Source organism: Leptidea sinapis, chromosome 6, assembly GCF_905404315.1.
Source record: "Leptidea sinapis chromosome 6, ilLepSina1.1, whole genome shotgun sequence".
Taxonomy (NCBI): Eukaryota; Metazoa; Arthropoda; class Insecta; order Lepidoptera; family Pieridae; genus Leptidea; species Leptidea sinapis.
The window spans coordinates 9,177,765-9,197,165 of record NC_066270.1 but is presented as its reverse complement, the minus strand read 5'-3'; the positions used below and the strand labels follow the sequence as shown (position 1 = coordinate 9,197,165).

Genomic DNA, 19,401 nt, shown 5'->3' with positions numbered 1-19,401 from the left:
TTTAAGTAGTCTGACAATCCGCCAGACCACCTGGAGTTCTCCGGAAGACCAGCGCTGCTCATATCACCTGTGGGTATGATCAGTATTATGTTGAGGTGAACTCCAAATCTGCAAGTTCATGTAAATTAATAAATAAGTCTACTTGTACACTAGGTTTGAGTTGCACAATAAATGATTTTTCTTTCTTTTTTATAAAGTTATAAATATTATATTTTGCAGAGGAACCCGTCGACCCATGTCAACCTTCACCATGCGGCCCTCACAGCACGTGTAGAAACATAAATAACAAAGCTGTGTGCGCTTGTCTGCCGGAATATTCCGGATATCCACCAAATTGTAGACCAGAATGTGTAATCAGTTCTGAATGTCCGCTAAACAAAGCGTGTATAAACCAAAAATGTGTGGACCCATGTACAAATACTTGTGGCGAAAACGCTGAATGTCGTACACATAGACACAGTCCTTATTGTACGTGCTTGGCCGGTTTCCAAGGAGATCCGTTTGTTCGATGCGTTAAAGAAAAGCCTTTAGCCACACCAATATCATCACCATGCGAACCAAATCCATGTGGAGCGTATTCAATATGTCGAGATATCGGCGATGCACCTATGTGTTCCTGCAAGACTGGCTATTTTGGTGCCCCACCGCAATGTTCTCCGGAATGTACCATCAGCGCCGACTGTCCAAACGACAAAGCATGTGTACGAGAGAAATGTGTTGATCCTTGCTTAGGTTCATGTGGAAGTAATTCACAGTGTCGAGCTATGAACCATATCGCTATTTGCACGTGTTTGAATGGATATATAGGTGACCCATTCGTTGGTTGCTATTTCATTGAAGGTAATATTCCTATACATTATTATGTGTCACCAAAGTTTATAGTTATTTTCTAATCTGTATTTCGTTTTACCTTTACAGATAATTTACCACAACCGTCAGTGAATCCTTGTTACAATTCACCATGCGGAGTGAACGCAGTATGCGATAATGGAACTTGTTCTTGTATTGTTGGCTATCACGGCAATCCCTATGTGGAATGCCGTCCTGAATGTACAAGCGACAGTGAATGTTTGAGAAACCAAGCGTGTATCAATTACAAATGCGTCAACCCTTGTAAGAACGCCTGTGGCCTTGAAGCAGTCTGCAACGTAATAAATCACATCGCAATCTGTGAATGTCCAAATCCACTGCAAGGAGATCCATTCATCGCATGTCGCCGAGTTACGGGTAAAAAGATTAAATAGCACTTTATTCGTAAATAAAATCAATATGAATTTTTAATAATTATGTATTTATTGTAGCTCCGGTTGTCAGCGACCCGTGCACGCCAAATCCATGTGGACCAAACAGCATTTGCCGATCTGATGGCAACGTAGCCCACTGCTCTTGTAGGCCACCAATGTTTGAAGAACCTCCAAGCTGTAGACCGGAATGTCGTCGAAACTCAGATTGTTCCACTGATCGCGCCTGTCGGAACAGCAAATGTCAAGATCCTTGTCCAGGAACGTGTGGCACAGGAGCTGTTTGTCACACCATGTCTCACTCACCAATATGTAGTTGTCCCATCAGACATACCGGCGATCCATTTATACGTTGTTTGCCAGGTAATGCTTATTCATGTTACTTTCATGTAGGTACACATGGAACATTTCTTTTAAATGATAAGAAACAATATTATTTATTTTTCTTCGATATTATATAACCCATCAATAGGAATATAAAAAAGGCATAAAATGCATTTATTGTTTTTAATTATTTTTGCGATACAAGCGACGCAAGAAACTCTCCCAGCATTCTTTTTTTTCGCTCTTTTTAATGAAATATACAATATTGTACTGTCATTGCTATTGCTATAAAATAATCATAATCTAGTCCCAGGCTGTCCGATAACTTAGATATTCAGCTGTGGAATAGTAGGATTTACGACAAAGCCATTTTTTAATAATACTTTTAAATTTATTTATAGATAATGCCAAAACAGTGGCTGGGACTTTATTATAAATGTGTATACATTAATAAATTTGGCAGCATTATGTTCAAAACTATCACTATATTATTTAACTAATTAAATTATTTTTGGCAGTCGTCGAGGCGGAACCTAAAGTGCCGTCACCGTGCAGCAACTGTGGCCAGAACGCCGAATGTGTAGACAGCTCATGTCAATGTCGGCATGGCTATATCGGGGCGCCGCCGTACTGTCGCCCCGAGTGCATCAGCTCCAGTGACTGCGAGTGGCGACTCACGTGTCTCAACAAACAGTGTGTGGATCCATGCCCCGGCGCTTGCGGTCTCAACGCCATCTGTTCACCCGTTGCTCACGAGCCACGATGCGAATGCCCACCAAATACCTACGGAAATCCCCTTTCTGAGTGTCGACGCATCGATAATATTCGTAAGATAAACTCAGTCGGAAGAACGCTTCACTTGTTACAAATTTAAAAACTTTGCTATTAAAGAATCACAACAAGACTGCTAGCTGTGGCTTCACCTTTAAAACTTAGGCATGGGTTTTACTGGTTGATTTTACAGTGTCGCAATCTTGTTATTCGTTGAAAATAAACGCTTTCGTACTTGCTACACTGATATATCGCTCAATAATGGCAAAATAATCAATATGCACTTATTATGTTACAGAAAAACTTCCAAATGATCCTTGTAGTCCATCGCCGTGTGGACCAGGGGCTATTTGTCGGGCGCGTGGAAGTGGCGCCTCCTGCGAGTGTGAACCAGGCCTAAGAGGAGACCCATACACTGGTTGCCGGCCAGAATGTCTTGCTGATTCGGATTGCTCACCAACACGGGCCTGTATACGATCCAAGTGCCGCGATCCGTGTGAGGGCACGTGTGGAGTAGGAGCTGATTGCGAAACAGTCAATCATGTTCCACTTTGTTCATGTCCGCCAGGAACAAGAGGAAATGCTTTTGACAAATGTGACACTGTTGTGACAGGTAAATACATCAATAACTTTAGCTTTTCAACATTTATCTGTTATTGTATCAAAAACTGACCAATTCATTTGGTCATGTAGATAAGATAGAATAGGAGAGTAGGATGATGGTAGCTGTGCATTTTATAGGAACAATTAGGACAATTTATAGGAAGAATGTGATTGTGTTGGCTAATATTGACCTAGGCGTAGGTACAAGTAGATGAAATCTTCGATCAAATTCTTACTACATTCAGCTTTGCATATAATCACAGCGTAAAAAATAAAATTTACTTTGTGTTCTCTATTAAGATATATCGAAATATAAAAATATCGCAAAATCATACACCTGCATAATGAACAAATACCGGTTCCTAAGTGAGAGCTCATTTTTATAAACGTATTTTAATAAAATTTAACCTTATTGCTGTCTGTTAAGGTTTAGTTTCATGCGTAATGAAACAGCCTGTCCAGTGGTATTTGTACAGGTCAGTGGTTGAAGCGTTGTACTATACAAGCGAAAATGTCATTGAAATTTAGGAAATTAAAAAAAAAGGTTTTTTAAATGAATACATACATACTATAAGTTATCTAAGTACTAAAATATTGTATTTTAGCACCACCGTGCACACCGTCACCATGTGGCCCCGGGGCTCTGTGCTCAGTTGTCAACAACAACGCGGTATGCTCCTGTCCAAGAGGCACTAGTGGAGACGCTGCGTCCTCTGGATGTCGACCTGAGTGCGTTGTCAGCTCGGAGTGCCCAAGGGACCGCGCTTGTGTCCGCAACAAATGCGTAGACCCTTGTATGGGAGCGTGCGGTTCAGGCGCCGTCTGCCGAGTCTTCGATCACGCCCCAGTCTGCTCCTGCCCACCAACATTCACTGGAGATCCATTCTACAACTGCGTTGCAAGAGGTAATATCAGTATTCCTTGTATTTGTATCATGTTCAATTATTGTTACTCAGCAATTTTGCATTTTGATTAATTCAGTACTTTTATTGTTATATTTTATTTATTGAATTAATCTTATAAAACTATATTTACAATACTATGATTACATAAAATTAAAACTATCATTACGGGGAAGCGTACCAAGAACACTGGCAGCATTTTAGCGTTGGATAGCTAGGGTGATCTGTTAACCGAAGTAGCTGTCAGCGGTTGGGTTTCCAGTAGCATTATTGAGGTGCGAAGAGAGTACTTTGTACATACTCCGCGCCTCTGGGCCCCACGGGTTTGTCTCGACACCAAACGGCACAAAGATGTATGACTCACTTAGACCGACATTTGCGACGTTTGCTGTCTTCGGCAGTCGAAGCAGCAGCCCCAGCACCAACTGACGTAACTTGGAAAAACTGAATTAATTGAATAAAATTATATTGCAAATATCGAACAACAAGTGCGATTTTTGCACAATTAAGGCCGGGTTGCATCAACTGGCTTTAGAATTTACAACATGTTAAACTACTGGTTAGCCAAAAAATGTGTTGCACCATTTGATAATTTTAAAGCTATTGTTAATGTTAAATAACTATTTAAATAAAACACTTTAAAAGGATTAAAATGCGTGTAATTATAACTGTTTTTGCAAAAATCTAATGTAAAAACACAGTTACAATTACACGCGTTTTTATCCTTTAAAAGTGTTTTATTTAAATGTGTAACAATCGCGTTAATCAATGAAAATACTACGTTAAATAACTATTTAAATAGCGACCTGTCAAAAGTTTCAAATAAATACTCAATATTAGCTTGATTTTTAATTTTAACTATGATAAGGTATACGATGGTGCAACTCATTCCGCAGTCTATGTCAGCGTTACTGTCAACGTTAAATTTGACTTTAACCTTAACTATAACAGCTAATTTAATGCAACCCAGTGTGAGTGTGTCATTACTATTGAATCTTTTATCGTCACTAAACTATGGGAGGGAAGCAGTGAACGCATACCATTCTTGAAACAAAATATATTTTATTGTATTTTTATGTAATTGGTCTACTTACACGCGAAAATATATTCAAAAACCCTTGGGGCGTCGATATTTATGATTATTGCACGACTTTGTAACACATGGATGTGTTTTAAATCCTTGTTTTATATTTTTTTATAATCCTGAACTAATCCGCGAGCCGGTATAGTTTGTAAGCCCTCCCCAATACGGGATAGTTTGAGTTGCGCTATTTTTGAGCGTCAGAAATGCTTCCATGTTTTATATGCGTTCACTGGAGGGAAGTATGTAATAACAAGTTTTCTAATAACTATTTTATTGATATGTCTTACAGATGTACCAACCACGTCACCAACTGTATTTGATCCTTGCGACCCCAACCCTTGTGGACCTCATGGCTCATGCCGCGACGGCTTCTGTTCGTACCCGGAGTGTGTGGTGAACGACGATTGCCCAGGAGATCGTTCCTGTGTTAACAGAAAATGCACCGACCCATGTATTGATGCCTGTGGTGTTAATGCTATTTGTACCGGCGTCAGACACTCCGCTGTCTGTTCCTGTCCGGTCGGCTACACCGGCTACTCATTCGTAAGATGCGAACGAATCACAATAACTGAGACACCGCTACCTGAATGTACAAGAGACGATGATTGTGCGAATAGCATGGCTTGTGTAGATAGCAGGTGTGCACCCGTGTGTGTTCAGAACAGCTGTGGTATCAACGCACGGTGCATAGCGCGACAACACAGAGCGCGCTGTGCTTGCCTACCAGGCTACGAGGGTGATGCATACACTGGATGCTATTCAGGTATACCTATCTTTTTCTGACTTCTTTTAGTATAATTAGCTCGATAGAAAATTAATCAATACATAAAAATCATGACGCGCCACATATTAGGATATCGTCTCCACCATGTGGATGTGGCGGTCCTCCACGGTGAGTTTCCTTTTGAGGTGTTTCCGCGACGATACGATATGGGTAACTTCAAAAAAAGCGTGTACCTTCCTTGAAGGCTGGCAACGCAACATGCATGCTCTTGCATGAGAATGTGGGTGGCGGTGGTCACTTAACATCAGGTGACCCGTACGATCGTTTGTCCTCCTTTTCCATAAAAAAAATAGAAGTTACTTAGAATGAAACCAGAACAATTTTTTACGCCATACAATTCATAATGATTCATATACTCCGTTTTATTTTTCAGTTCAATGCCACAGTAACAATGATTGCCCAGACGACGAGAGTTGTGAAAACGGTTCATGTCTGAAAGTATGCTCACGAGTCAGATGCGGAATTGAAGCTCAGTGTATAGGACGCGGACATATCGCTTCCTGTGAATGTAGACCAGGAGCCCGCGGCAATCCGTGGGTGGAATGTCGTAAAGATGAATGTACCGCGGACGACGATTGTCCGACGTGGTTGGCGTGCCGAGGAAATAAGTGTCAAGATCCTTGTCCGGGAAGCTGCGCGCCGCAAGCTCAATGCAAAGTCGTCAGACACACGCCGATGTGTGAATGCCCTGGTGGTACCAGAGGCAACCCTAAAATATCTTGCCAGCCAGGTAAAAGCTCTTATTTATTACTTATTAATTATGCAAGTCATAGTACATTTATGTTCCTTAATAAATTTACCTAACGGGTCCAATTTGAAAGATAGTAATGGTTTCACATTCTGTGGTCTTCCATTAAAAGATAGACATAAAACTGCGGTGGGATTATATATACAAGTATTTACGTAACATATTAGACTATGCCCACATAATGTTTTTCTGAAATAATTGTAAAATTTCTTTATTGAAATACACAGTATTTTTAGAGAATATCATCCTCCACACCTCTAAACCTTTCATATGTAAATGATATTATAATGAATGCCTTATCTAACGTGTCGCGGCAATGGAATCTTCGCTTTGTGTACCAATTACTAAATAAATTTCTTGAAAATAGATATCACTTCATACTATTTTGAACGAGTGTCGTAAAAAATTCGCTCAAATATTATTCCCAAGCGCGCAATAAGTTATGACTTCGAAGGCATACCAAAATTAACTCTCAACTTTACATATATTAGCACCTTTTATATGTCTAAATTTCATTTTAGTGCTAGAAGAAGTAGAATGTGAAAGTGACGCGGAATGTGGACCGAACCTGGCGTGTCTTCAAGGGAGCTGCAGAAACCCGTGTGATGAAACATCTTGTGGCACAAGGGCTGTGTGCCGAGTCGCAAACACTTTGCCTTTCCGCACACTCGTCTGTGAATGCCCTAAGCCGCTGAGCGGTGATGCTTCCGTACAGTGTAATCCCAGTGAGTAATCTAAATTATTGTAAAATGAAATAACACATTAATGATTTGTTTATTTCAGACAAAAATGAATGATATGAATAATTGGATTTAGTTTCGTCGAAAATCGGCTGAAAGCAGGTAAATAAGGTGCATTTTTGACACGGTCTCGGGAAACACGACGAACTTCATCACTTTATTTGATGCACTGTCAACACTATTGTACAATACACTAGGAATAATGTATAAATATATATAATATTTAGTATGTAAAGTAATTTTGCAAGTTACTGTATAATTTATGCACAGACCAAGTATCGTAGATCAAAGAACTGTGTATATACAATAAATAATAGATGCATAACAAAAATTGTTTTACTAAACGATTTAATATTTGTGTAGGAGGAGAATGTAGGGAAGACGCTGAATGCGGCGACGAAGAGCATTGTTTGGAGGGACGATGCGTGGCCGTGTGCGACACGCAACAATGCGGTTCCGGTGCGGAATGTCACGCGAGTGCCCACCGAGCTTCTTGCGCCTGCATTTCCCCGCTACAAGGAAACCCCAATGTTGCCTGTTTACCGGGTGAGAATAATAATATTAATATTTACCAACATTTTCCTCAAACACATAGGTACACAAATATAGTATATTTTTGCTTGTGTAATTTGACAGTTAGTAGTTGGAAAAGCTAAAAACTAAAGACATTGACAAATTAACTGTTATGACGCACAAATTTTAAAAATACATTTCGACTTTAATTTATAAGAATGGACGTTTCAGTTTATCATTAATCGTATTTGACTTTTGAAAGGAATAAATGAATTCAATATTTGATAATATCACTGTAAACTAAATGAGCCAGTGTCACGCTCTTTGGGCTTAGTTATTAATACGGATTAATTTATAAATTTATATTTTCAATTTCAAATATTTTGATTCAAAATAAGATATACTTAATATAGAAAGTCATCTTATTGAAAGTCAAAAACTTCCACCCATTCCAAAAGGTGTGCCACAGACCTGAGAAGAACGGGCTCAACAAACTCAGCGGGCTTCTTATTTTTATAAAAATATAGTTACAATAAAAAGTTGTCCAATAAAATTTATTATTTAATCGCCTGAGGGCGGTCGCTGCATTCTCAATCTGTGATTATGTTATATTACTGAGTTGACGCCGGTGCTAACGCGTTTATTCCGGCACTCTTATTCAAAAGGCGTAGTCCCTGATTCATGGAAGTCAGCCCTTGTCCATCCGATCCCAAAAAAAGGAGACAGTTCGGATCCGGCAAACTACAGGCCTATTGCTATTACCTCCCTACTCTCCAAAATTATGGAGAGCATAATTAACCGCCAGCTCTTGGTATACCTTGAGGGTCACCAGTTGATCAACGACCGGCAGTACGGCTTTCGCCATGGTCGGTCGACTGGCGATCTTCTGGTATACCTAACACACAGATGGGCGGCGGCTATTGAAAGCAAGGGGGAAGGCCTGGCAGTTGGTCTGGATATAGCGAAGGCCTTTGATCGTGTATGGCACAAGGCGCTCCTCGCAAAACTTCCATCATTTGGGCTTCCCGAGAGCTTATGCAAGTGGACATCCAGCTTCCTTACTGGGCGCAGCATACAGGTCGTTATCGACGGTTATTGCTCGAATCCCAAGCCCGTGAACGCTGGAGTGCCCCAAGGCTGTGTGCTATCTCCCACGCTGTTTCTTCTGCATATCAATGATATGTTGGACACCGCCAACATGCATTGCTATGCAGACGACAGCACTGGTGATGCCGGGCCTCTCGGGCCACACGGGCCATGCAGGTCTCTCTCGGGAAAACGTCGACCAGTGCCGGGTGAAACTTGTGTCTTCTATCGAGTCCTCTCTCGAGAAGGTCGCGGAATGGGGTAAGTTTAACCTTGTCCAATTTAACCCCCAGAAGACTCAAGTTTGCGCGTTTACCACTAAAAAAACCCCATTTGCCGTATCACCGCTCTTCGAGAACACTTCCCTTAAAGCCTCGCCTAGTATTGGAATACTGGGTCTCGAAATCTCGAGCAATTGCCAATTCCGTGGCCATCTGGAGGGCAAAGCCAAACTGGCTTCAAAGAAACTGGGCGTCATAAATAGAGCACGGCAATACTTCAAGCCGGCCCACATTCTAGCGCTCTACAAAGCGCAGGTCCGGCCTCACATGGAGTATTGCTGTCATCTCTGGTCTGGCGCACCCCAGTATCAGCTCGATCCATTTGACCGCGTGCAACGCAGAGCAGCTCGAATTGTCGGGGACCCAGTACTCTGTGAACGGCTGGATCACTTGGCGTTGCGTAGAGACGTCGCTTCATTGTATGTCTTCTACCGCATTTATCACGGGGAGTGTTCCGAAGAGCTGTTCAACCTGATTCCTGCCGCCGAATTTCACCTTCGCACGACACGCCACAAGTTACGATATCATCCCCACCATCTGGATGTGTGGCGGTCCTCCACAGTGCGGTTTTCAAGGAGCTTTCTTCCTCGTACCACGAAGCTGTGGAATGAGCTTCCTTGTGCGGTGTTTCCGGGACGATACGACATGGGTACCTTCAAGAAAAGCGCGTACACCTTCCTTAAAGGCCGGCAACGCTCTTGTGATTCCTCTGGTGTTGCAGGAGAGTGTGGGCGGCGGTGATCACTTAACACCAGGTGACCCGTACGCTCGTTTGTCCTCCTATTCCATAAAAAAAAATAAAAAAAAAAAAAATATTAACCTATACCACACATATGTTTCTTAACAATTCCTGTGAATTTCGTAATACATTTGTTTTGAACATTTTCTGGGATCTTGCAAAGCAAACTAAAATATCTCACAAAAGAGTTACTAACTTGACTTAGGCGAGTAGTAGGCGTTATATGTGTTGATATTATATATAAATATATTTTTTAAATTTATGCATTTTAACTTGAATTAGGCGCAACCGGTGGAATGTGCGTTTCGGACGGAGAGTGCGGTGCTGCGGAAGCGTGCGTGTCACGTCGCTGCGTGTCAGCGTGTGCGGGTGCGTGCGGGGCGGGCGCTCTGTGCGAGGCCGACCAACACCGCGCCAAGTGCTCGTGTCCGCCGTCCACCGCCGGAGATCCCGCTGTTTCTTGCTACACACGTAAGTTATATCATTTATTTGATACTTGATAATATTATACTGTTAAACATGTTCATAGATTGAATATTTTGTTTTACTAAAACTACTTTTGTAAAAAATTACTTTTTTTTAAATACATAATCATACACACTAAAACTAAACACGAGCTTTTGTACGCGGTATAACTTGAGTTTATGTATGTAAAAGAATTTTGATATTTATAATATGTAATTTGTTTATTAGAAATAAATAAATGAATAAATACTTGTTGGTATTTTGTTGTACAAAAGCAACAAAAAAATTTCATTTTAAAAATATATTTCAAAAGGACCTTTAGTAATTTATTTTTCATCAAATTTTTAAATAAATACGCAAAATGGAAAATGATCTGATTTTTTTAATTTTTTATTTCAGCTGAATGTACCACGGACGATAATTGTCCATTTGACAAGAGCTGCATCAACCGATACTGTCAAGACCCATGCGCTACGAGCTCGCCTTGCGGTCGCAACGCGCTTTGTAAAGTGATCTCACACGTAGCGACATGCCGCTGTCCGGCCGGCACACAGGGTGACCCGCGACGGGCCTGTATATCATCCGCATGCCAGTACAACGACGACTGTGACGACACTAAGGCCTGCAACAGATTGAACCGCGTTTGCCAACCTGTGTGCTCTGATAACACATGTGCAGCAGGTGCTATCTGCACGCCCAGCGGTCATCGCGCTATATGCTCATGCCCTTCGTATCAGACAGGAGATCCATACGTTCGTGGCTGCACGTCCATTCCCAACGTAGAACAATGCGCTGTAGATGCTGACTGCGCTTCGCCATTGGCCTGCGTGAACACCCGCTGCGTTGACTTATGCCAGAATAACCCCTGCGATGCTGGTCTACTCTGTAGAATAGTTGATATATTACCGTTGAGAGCGATAGCCTGTGTGTGTTCTGATGGAGGACGCACGGCACCTGATAGCGGCTGCCGAGGACCACCTGAAGCGGAATGCTCATCGGATACAGAATGCGCTAATAGTCAGATATGTCGCCGCGGAACCTGCGTCGACGCGTGTCGCGCTGAGTCGTGCGGACAGAACGCTCTGTGTGAGACAGTGGATCACGTAGCGCGATGCACGTGCCCTCCTGGATATTTGGGCAATCCGAGAATCGAGTGTAATACAGGTATGTAACAATATTTTATGAGAAGTAATTAAATGTTTAGCTATAAAATTAAATAGTTATAAAATTAGGTGAGCCACAAAAAACAGCATTTAAATAATTTCGTCAGCATACAGAGATTTTGTTTGCAATAAAAACATCGGGCAGCAATCCTTGTTCCAAAATAATTTTGATAATGGTCAAAAATTAAATCATAAATAAGCAGCTTACAATATACAATATAACATGAGTTTGCATAATAAACATTCAGTCCGAAAAATAACTACTTGGTCAGCATGATTTCTAAATTTTTTTATAAAAATTGCTTAGGTTATGTTTATGTTAGAACAGTTAAAACAATGCACGCGCCGAGCGTAGCGGCCGGCGAGTGCTAAAAAAGAATTCTAGGCGTTTAAATGAACTTATTTGCTTAACCTCTGAGGGCTTGCCAAAATTTTATCAAACAGGAGCAGCTCATTGCAACTAAATGTATACACTTTCATAATAAAGTCCCAGCCACTGTTCAGGCATTATCTATAAATAAATTTAAATGTTTTATAAAAAAATGGCTCTGTCGTAAATCCTATTACTCCACAGCTGAATATCTAAATAATTGGACAGCCTGGGACTAGATTGTGATTATTTTATAGCGATAGAAATGACTGTACAATATTGTATATTTTTATTGAATAGAGCGCAAAAAAAGAATGCTGGGAGAGTTTCTTGTGCCGCTTCTTCTCTCTCAGAGCGCCATTTGTTTCTGAAGCGGTAGTAGTATCTAGTATATTAGAAATTACATCAAAAAGAGTTCTAAAGGAATCAATTTTGAGAAAATTTGCTGGCCATGAGTTGCTGATCAATTAGCTATTTCTGCTCACAGATTATATTTTTCTGCTACAAAAATACCAATACTATGCTTACCATTTAAATAACACCCATATTTAATTACATTTATTAATTATTTTATCATCACGTGACTGCTTCCTAACTAGAGAAAGGAATCATTCTCCTTTAAATTTCGAGCAGGAAACGTTCTTTGCTCTGCTTCGCTTCACCGGTTCTTCAACTGTAACATTTATCAACTTTCCCATTGTTTGCTATTTATTCAATAATTTAATGTTAATATTTTTCAGAATCAAGACAACCATCAATTTGGGAATGCTATAGCGACAATGAGTGCGGAGATGAACGTGCTTGTGTAGACCGCGCTTGTGTCAATCCTTGCATCAACGAGTGTGGAGTGGGCGCGCTCTGTCGCGTTATAGATCACCAGCCTAGATGCTCGTGCCCTAATGGATACTCAGGAAACGCGCAAATACGTTGTGTTCCACGTAAGTTTCCTCACATCGAAGTTAATTTTTGAAGTTATACTTCTTTAGGCGCGTTCTGAAAAATTATGAGAGTGAAATTTTAAGATGCGCGCGCATCACTGTAACACAAAAATTGAACAGGTTGAAGTTGGTTTCTAAAATTTTCTGACGTTTGCGTCATTCGTTATTTTTTTTTTTGGTTTCTTCGTCCATTATTAGGTCAAGCAAAGGGTTCAAGCCCATATAGCCGTATTCATTATTTAATAGTTAATTGTCAAAGCCATCTTTGCAAGATTTTTACAAAATTGTTATTTCTAAAAACGTAGAATAACACGAGGAATAAATCATTTTAATGATTTTTGCTTCGTTAGGCCTAAGAAGTATAACTTCTTACGTGCATACACAAGTACACACACAGTTTTTTTTATTTTACAATTAACTATTTACAGTCATTTTATAACTGTATAATACTGTTAAATTGACCTGAGTTAAATTTGGAAAAAATAGATAAATTGATAAATATCTTCGTGCTTAATACATTTTTATTTATTTTAGCTTCCCAAGATAAATCAGTGATACCAGTTGGGTGCAAAGCTAACTCAGACTGTCCCTTGTCACAAGCCTGCATAAACGGAGCTTGTGCAGATCCATGCCTGTGTGGATCCAATGCGGAATGCTCAGTAATTCGACATCATCCGGTCTGTTATTGCCGTCAAGGATACTCGGGAAGTCCATACACAGGCTGCGTTAGAGGTAAACATAAATTCATATTACTAAATATATAGGTACACAGGCTTACATATTATTATTTATTTGCAATTACTAACATTTGTTTTTTTTTTTGCAGTTGGCTGTTCATCAGATAATGAGTGTCCAGATAGTGATATGTGCTACAATGGAGCATGTATCAGCCCATGTTTAATAGAAACTCCTTGCTCAATCAGTGCTGAATGTTACGGCAAGTCCCATAGATCTAACTGTCGATGCCCACCAGGAACAACAGGCAATCCGTTCACAAAATGTAAAGTATCTGAATGCGAAGTTGACTTTGATTGCAATGACGACAGTTTGTGTATTAGAGGAGTATGTAAAAATGCTTGTTCTATTGATGGAAATAATCCATGTGCATCGAATGCAGAATGTTTCGCTAAAAACCATGGTGCTTCGTGCAAATGTCCTCCTGCTTTACCTCTAGGAGATCCGTTAACACATTGTGAAAGAGTAACAGTCGTGGGACAGCCAGAATGTAGAGCAGATGGAGACTGCCCAAGTGGACATGCATGTCTCAGAGAGGAATGTCGCGAAGCTTGCACTGAATTGAAGCCATGTACAGGAAATTCTCGCTGCTCAGTATCGGACAGCGTACCTTTCCGTACATTGATATGTCGCTGCCCTGAGGGTTACGTACCGGATAAAACCGGATCATGTAAACCAGTTCAACTACCACCATTAAGTTGTTCCTCTGACACTGACTGCAGCGAACAAGAGTCTTGTGTCAATAGGATATGCCGCAACCCTTGTAATTGTGGAGATAATGCCGAATGCTTCATACGTAACCACAGACCTGTCTGCAGTTGCCGAGAAGGCTATGATGGCAATCCTTACAGCGCATGTCGCATTTTGGGCTGCCGAACAAACTCTCAGTGTGAATCGAATGAAGCTTGTATTAATGGAAACTGTATAAGCCCCTGTTTACTGAACAATACATGCGGCTTTAATGCTGAATGTTATGTGGAAAGAAATCACCCACTGTGTAGATGCCGTAACGGCTTTGAGGGTGACTCATATTCCTATTGTAATCCAATAGAATGCCGTTCAAATGGAGACTGTCCAAATGATAAATTCTGTCGTAGCCATAAATGTATAAACCCGTGCCTTTCCGAAAACAACTGTGGCCGTAATGCAATTTGCCTTGTTCGTAATCACTTAGCAGTTTGTAAATGTGATCCAGGATTCATCGGCAGTCCATATGTTGAATGTCAACCTGAAATAACGAAGGAATGTATAGTAGACGCTGATTGTCCATCTAGATTGGCATGTTTATCATCTAAATGTGTTAATCCATGTACTGAATTAAGACCTTGCGCAACACCAGCTCAGTGCGAAGTGCTTGCAACTTTGCCACTACGCACAATGCTTTGCTCTTGCCCGCCCGGATACATCAGTGGAGGCGGTGGCATATGTCGACCAACTCCTACGCTAGAAGACGTTGCCTGTGAAGCTGATAACGACTGCACTTCCAACCATGCTTGCATAACATCAGTCTGTAAGAACCCATGTGACTGTGGACCTAATACCGATTGCCAAATAAGAGGACATAAGCCTGTTTGTGCCTGCCAGCCTGGATTCATAGGGGACCCACGCACTGGTTGTTACATGGTTACATGCAGAGCGGATAGTCAATGCGCTGATGATGAAACATGCATAAATAGTCGATGTGTGCCAGCATGCTCTGTCGAACGGAATCTCTGTGGCCAGCTAGCAGAGTGCTACGGAGAACACCATCAAGCAGTTTGCCGCTGTCAGTATGGAACATTCGGAAACCCGAATGTGGCCTGCACGCCAATTACTTGCCGAGCAAATACAGACTGTCCACCAGAGAAATCCTGCGTTAACAGTAAATGTGTGGAACCATGCACTGAAGCAACTTGCAACAAACCAGCAGAATGCCGTGTACACGAACATGATGTATACTGCGTATGCCCACCTGGCTACCAGAGCACACCGATGGGTTGCAATAAAACTGAAGAGCGCTGCAACTCAGACACCGATTGTCCATCTGGAACTGCTTGTTTGGAAGGCAAATGTGTCAATCCGTGTCTAGAAATTGAACCTTGTGGCAAAAACGCGATTTGTAAAGTGATAGATACACAACCTGTTCGAACTATGATATGCGAATGTGAACAAGGTTTCAAGGGCAATGCTCTAATTGAATGTACACCATATAAACGTAAGTATTTTTCATATTACATTAAAATAAGAAAATAAATGAATTATAGGCAAATAATTTAATAATCATTTTGTACTTTCAGCTCCCACTACAAAATGTGTTGATGGCCAGGGTGTGAATGAATACGGTGAATGTGAGCCTTGTATCGAATCAGAAGGAAAGGTTATTGATGCACGTGGTCGTTGCGTGTGTGATTCGGACCGCGGCTACACGTCTAAAGGCGATATCTGCGTACCAATCGGTTGTCGCTCAGATGATCATTGCAATGACGACGAGAGATGTATTAACGGGAAATGTGTACCAGTGTGTGAAGCTGAGCCATGCGGCTTGTACGCCACGTGCGAAGGAGTCGGACATCGATCCCGTTGTACATGTATAACTGGCTATATCGGAAACCCTAAAGTACAATGCAACGCTACCTCGACACCTAACATTACTTACCGTACTGATTTCCCTCTACCTGACATGCAGGTAATTACAGCTGATATAATAATATTGTAAGATGGATCGTAATTTTTTGATAAAATTTTATTAGATTGTATTCAATTTATTTGCCTTATCGGCTTTGGAATATACTTTGAAATGAAACTTTCTGTTCTAGATTTAATACTAGATATTCGAGAATAATTAAATCCAACTTACTAATCGAATGCAAATAATGATCAATTTTAAGTATACGATTCTAGAAAGAAGAATGTTGACCTGTACCCAAATACGACTTATTATTTTGGAGGTTATTATTTTTTACTAGCATTGAAGTGTATTTTTTACGAATATTTCAGGTTCACTGTCTAGCTGATGGAGTACGTGTTAGTCTTAAGATTAAGGATTTCAATGGAGTATTGTACGTAAAAGGATACAGCAAAGATGAGCGTTGTCGCTTAGTTGTCCACACATCTGAAAACCAGGAGAGTCCAGTCGACTTCACCGTACACTTTGGTGATTGTGGATTAGTTCATGTCAATGTAAGTGCTACTGTGAAATATTTTTAGAAAAGTTTTCTGGTAATAACTCTCCTTACACAACTCGTTTACAATTAATAACCATTGAGTTATTCTCATAAGTTCCAATGAAGCTAAAACTATTTTAGAGCATCGCTCTCAAAATAAAAGTAGATAATTTTCTTCCGCACCTACTCTTTGTTGAAAAATATCTTTTATTTATTTTAGGGACTGGCAAGTTTCGTCCTGGTTATGCAAAAACATCCGAAACTGGTAACATCAAATGCTAAGGCTTTCCACATAAAATGTATTTACCAAACCGGCGAACAGAACGTGACATTGGCTTTCAACGTGTCAATGTTAACGACCGCTGGCACAATCGCTAATACTGGTCCTCCACCAACTTGTTCTATGAGGATTGTGACAAGAACTGGAGACGAGGTCAGCTCTGCGGAAATAGGAGAAAACCTCGTTTTACAAGTTGACGTTCAACCTTCGAGTGAGTACCGAGTATTATTTTCATCTTCAGATTTCTTCATAGAATTTTATCTGAGTACTGTTTCATCAAACTTATTTACTATTACTTATTTACTCTTGATAAACTTATGAATGCAATACCGCATAGGCTATTTTCATTTAGAGAACAATAAATACTAATATTTAAAGAGATAATTTGTATTAATGCATCTATGGGACATGTAGTTTCTGAAACTACTAAGCCGTTTCTAGCGTTACTGCCAGGGAATGATTCTAACTCAAAGTTACTCAAATACTCTTGAAACACAGATCTTTAAATTGGAATTGTAGTTGTTGTGGTACAGTATCCTAATACTGTACCAAAAGCTCGGTTATACAAATTCATTCATTTTGGCCAAAAGCTGAGTTTCTATCGTTTATGGAAGCGTTATGCAAATTTATACTTTATATGTATATATTTAAATTCAAATTCAAATAATTTTATTCAAAATAGAATGTGACATCGCTTATTGAAAGTCAAAAACTACCACCCATTCCAATAAGAATGCCTCAGGCCTGAGAAGGCGCAACAAACTTAGCTAGCTTTTTTTTCATCAAAAAATATGTTTACAAAGTAATATTGTACAAATAAACTTATTATTAATAGCCTGAGAGCAGTCAATTCATTCCCAATCTGTGGTATCATTAAGAAAGTAATTTATGTTAAAGTAAACTTTACCACACAAACGTTTTTTAACAATTCCGTAATACTTTTGTTTTGAAACCTTTCTGGGATCTTGTTGTAAAAGCATATACATCGCCCCACAAAAGACTTACTAACTTGACTGAACCAGCTTTATTCTTTATTCATTAATGCCTTTTCTATCCTAATGCTACTTTTCTCGATAGGTATTTACGGTGGCTTTGCACGCAGCTGTATAGCGAAAACAAGCGAACTCTCAACGAACATAGAAAACGAATATACGGTGACAGACGCCGATGGTTGCGCAACAGACGCTGCTATTTTTGGTGAATGGGAGCGCAGTGACGATGGCACCTCGCTCAGAGCTGCTTTCAACGCGTTCAAGTTCCCGAGTAGCGACAATATACGATTCCAATGTAACATTCGAGTTTGCTTTGGAAAATGTCAACCGGTAAGAGATTATGCACATTTAAATATTAGTAACTTGTTAGTTGACGGAATTTTAATAAAAAACAACACATAAATTGGTTCTTCTCAAATCATTTTTAATGTTTGATCGCATATTTCTACTGAATGTATTATTGAACAGAAATGTCTAGTTTGCCTTTTAAAATCGCTAAGATTGATCATTTTATGGCTTACATTTTTGATTATTTCGCTTATTATAACATGTTTGTTTTAGGTGAATTGCCGCGGCATTGACGCCTTTGGCAAACGTAGAAAACGAGAGATAGATGATACCGGTCCGTTAACGGGCCGTCTGCGCGAGGAGGTGACAGTAGAATCCAATCAGATATTGACGCTTGAACGTCGCGACCCGTCACGCGCGGCGCGACAACGTGACGGCTCTGCAGACGCGACCAACGTGAACGGAGAAGTGTGCGTGTCAGCGGCGGGACTGGCGGTAGCGCTAGCGCTCACGGCGCTTTTGGCATTGGTCGCAGTAGCCGCTGCGGTCGCATGCTGGTTGGTCGCTTGGCGGCGTGCGCGACCGCCTCCCGCACCCCTTCCGCACCCGCCAGACTTCCCCAACCCTCTATTCCAGCGTTAAACTCCAAATTCCAGGCGCGGATTTATTAGGTGCAATAGTCAAATATATTTATTGTAAAAATCAAATGATCCATGAGCGAACTTCGAGGTCCGCGCCTTCCCACATCGCACGAGACGATCTAGATAAATAAAGCTTCAAGCCATAAACATACAAAAAGTACGTGAAATATCCAATCGTAAGTCTAACTCATGTCTCATCTAATCTGTAATGCCCGATGATGGCCCTCTCTGACGTATGTTAGTTCTCGTGCGATGAGGCCTTAATGTAGCTAGTCGATGCCCTGCTCCTCCACCGGCGCCGGGCGGTGTCGGCTCTTCCTCTTTACTCTACGACTTTCAGAGTGCGCCGCCGGAGGACCAGGCAGGCCACCCTGAGCGCCAACCCTCGCCTGCGCTCGCTGTGGCCTAACCTAACCTAATATTAAAAACTTTAATTTTATTTCTATTATGTCGCCTCCTTCGAACGTTGTGATATTCATTTTATAAATATTCGAAATCACCATATTTTTGTATAATAATCGAATATGTAGTATTTAAGAAAATGAGTAATTAAATAATAATAATAATAAT

General features: G+C 40.7%; 1 protein-coding gene across 1 annotated transcript in view; it reads left to right on the top strand.

The window, feature by feature from the left end:
- The window catches only part of LOC126964946 (uncharacterized), a 53,313-nt gene extending 33,912 nt beyond the window's left edge, over positions 1-19,401 (top strand). The window contains exons 60-79 of the mRNA XM_050808279.1: positions 220-840; positions 919-1,227; positions 1,302-1,604; positions 2,084-2,392; positions 2,635-2,949; positions 3,545-3,844; positions 5,215-5,688; positions 6,083-6,439; positions 6,979-7,182; positions 7,561-7,743; positions 10,099-10,287; positions 10,681-11,445; positions 12,555-12,752; positions 13,287-13,484; positions 13,579-15,681; positions 15,764-16,152; positions 16,464-16,646; positions 16,851-17,121; positions 17,988-18,232; positions 18,464-19,401. Coding sequence (XP_050664236.1) covers positions 220-840; positions 919-1,227; positions 1,302-1,604; positions 2,084-2,392; positions 2,635-2,949; positions 3,545-3,844; positions 5,215-5,688; positions 6,083-6,439; positions 6,979-7,182; positions 7,561-7,743; positions 10,099-10,287; positions 10,681-11,445; positions 12,555-12,752; positions 13,287-13,484; positions 13,579-15,681; positions 15,764-16,152; positions 16,464-16,646; positions 16,851-17,121; positions 17,988-18,232; positions 18,464-18,832 — 8,285 coding nt within the window. The 3' untranslated portion in view covers positions 18,833-19,401. The remainder of the gene's footprint in view (positions 1-219; positions 841-918; positions 1,228-1,301; positions 1,605-2,083; positions 2,393-2,634; positions 2,950-3,544; positions 3,845-5,214; positions 5,689-6,082; positions 6,440-6,978; positions 7,183-7,560; positions 7,744-10,098; positions 10,288-10,680; positions 11,446-12,554; positions 12,753-13,286; positions 13,485-13,578; positions 15,682-15,763; positions 16,153-16,463; positions 16,647-16,850; positions 17,122-17,987; positions 18,233-18,463) is intronic.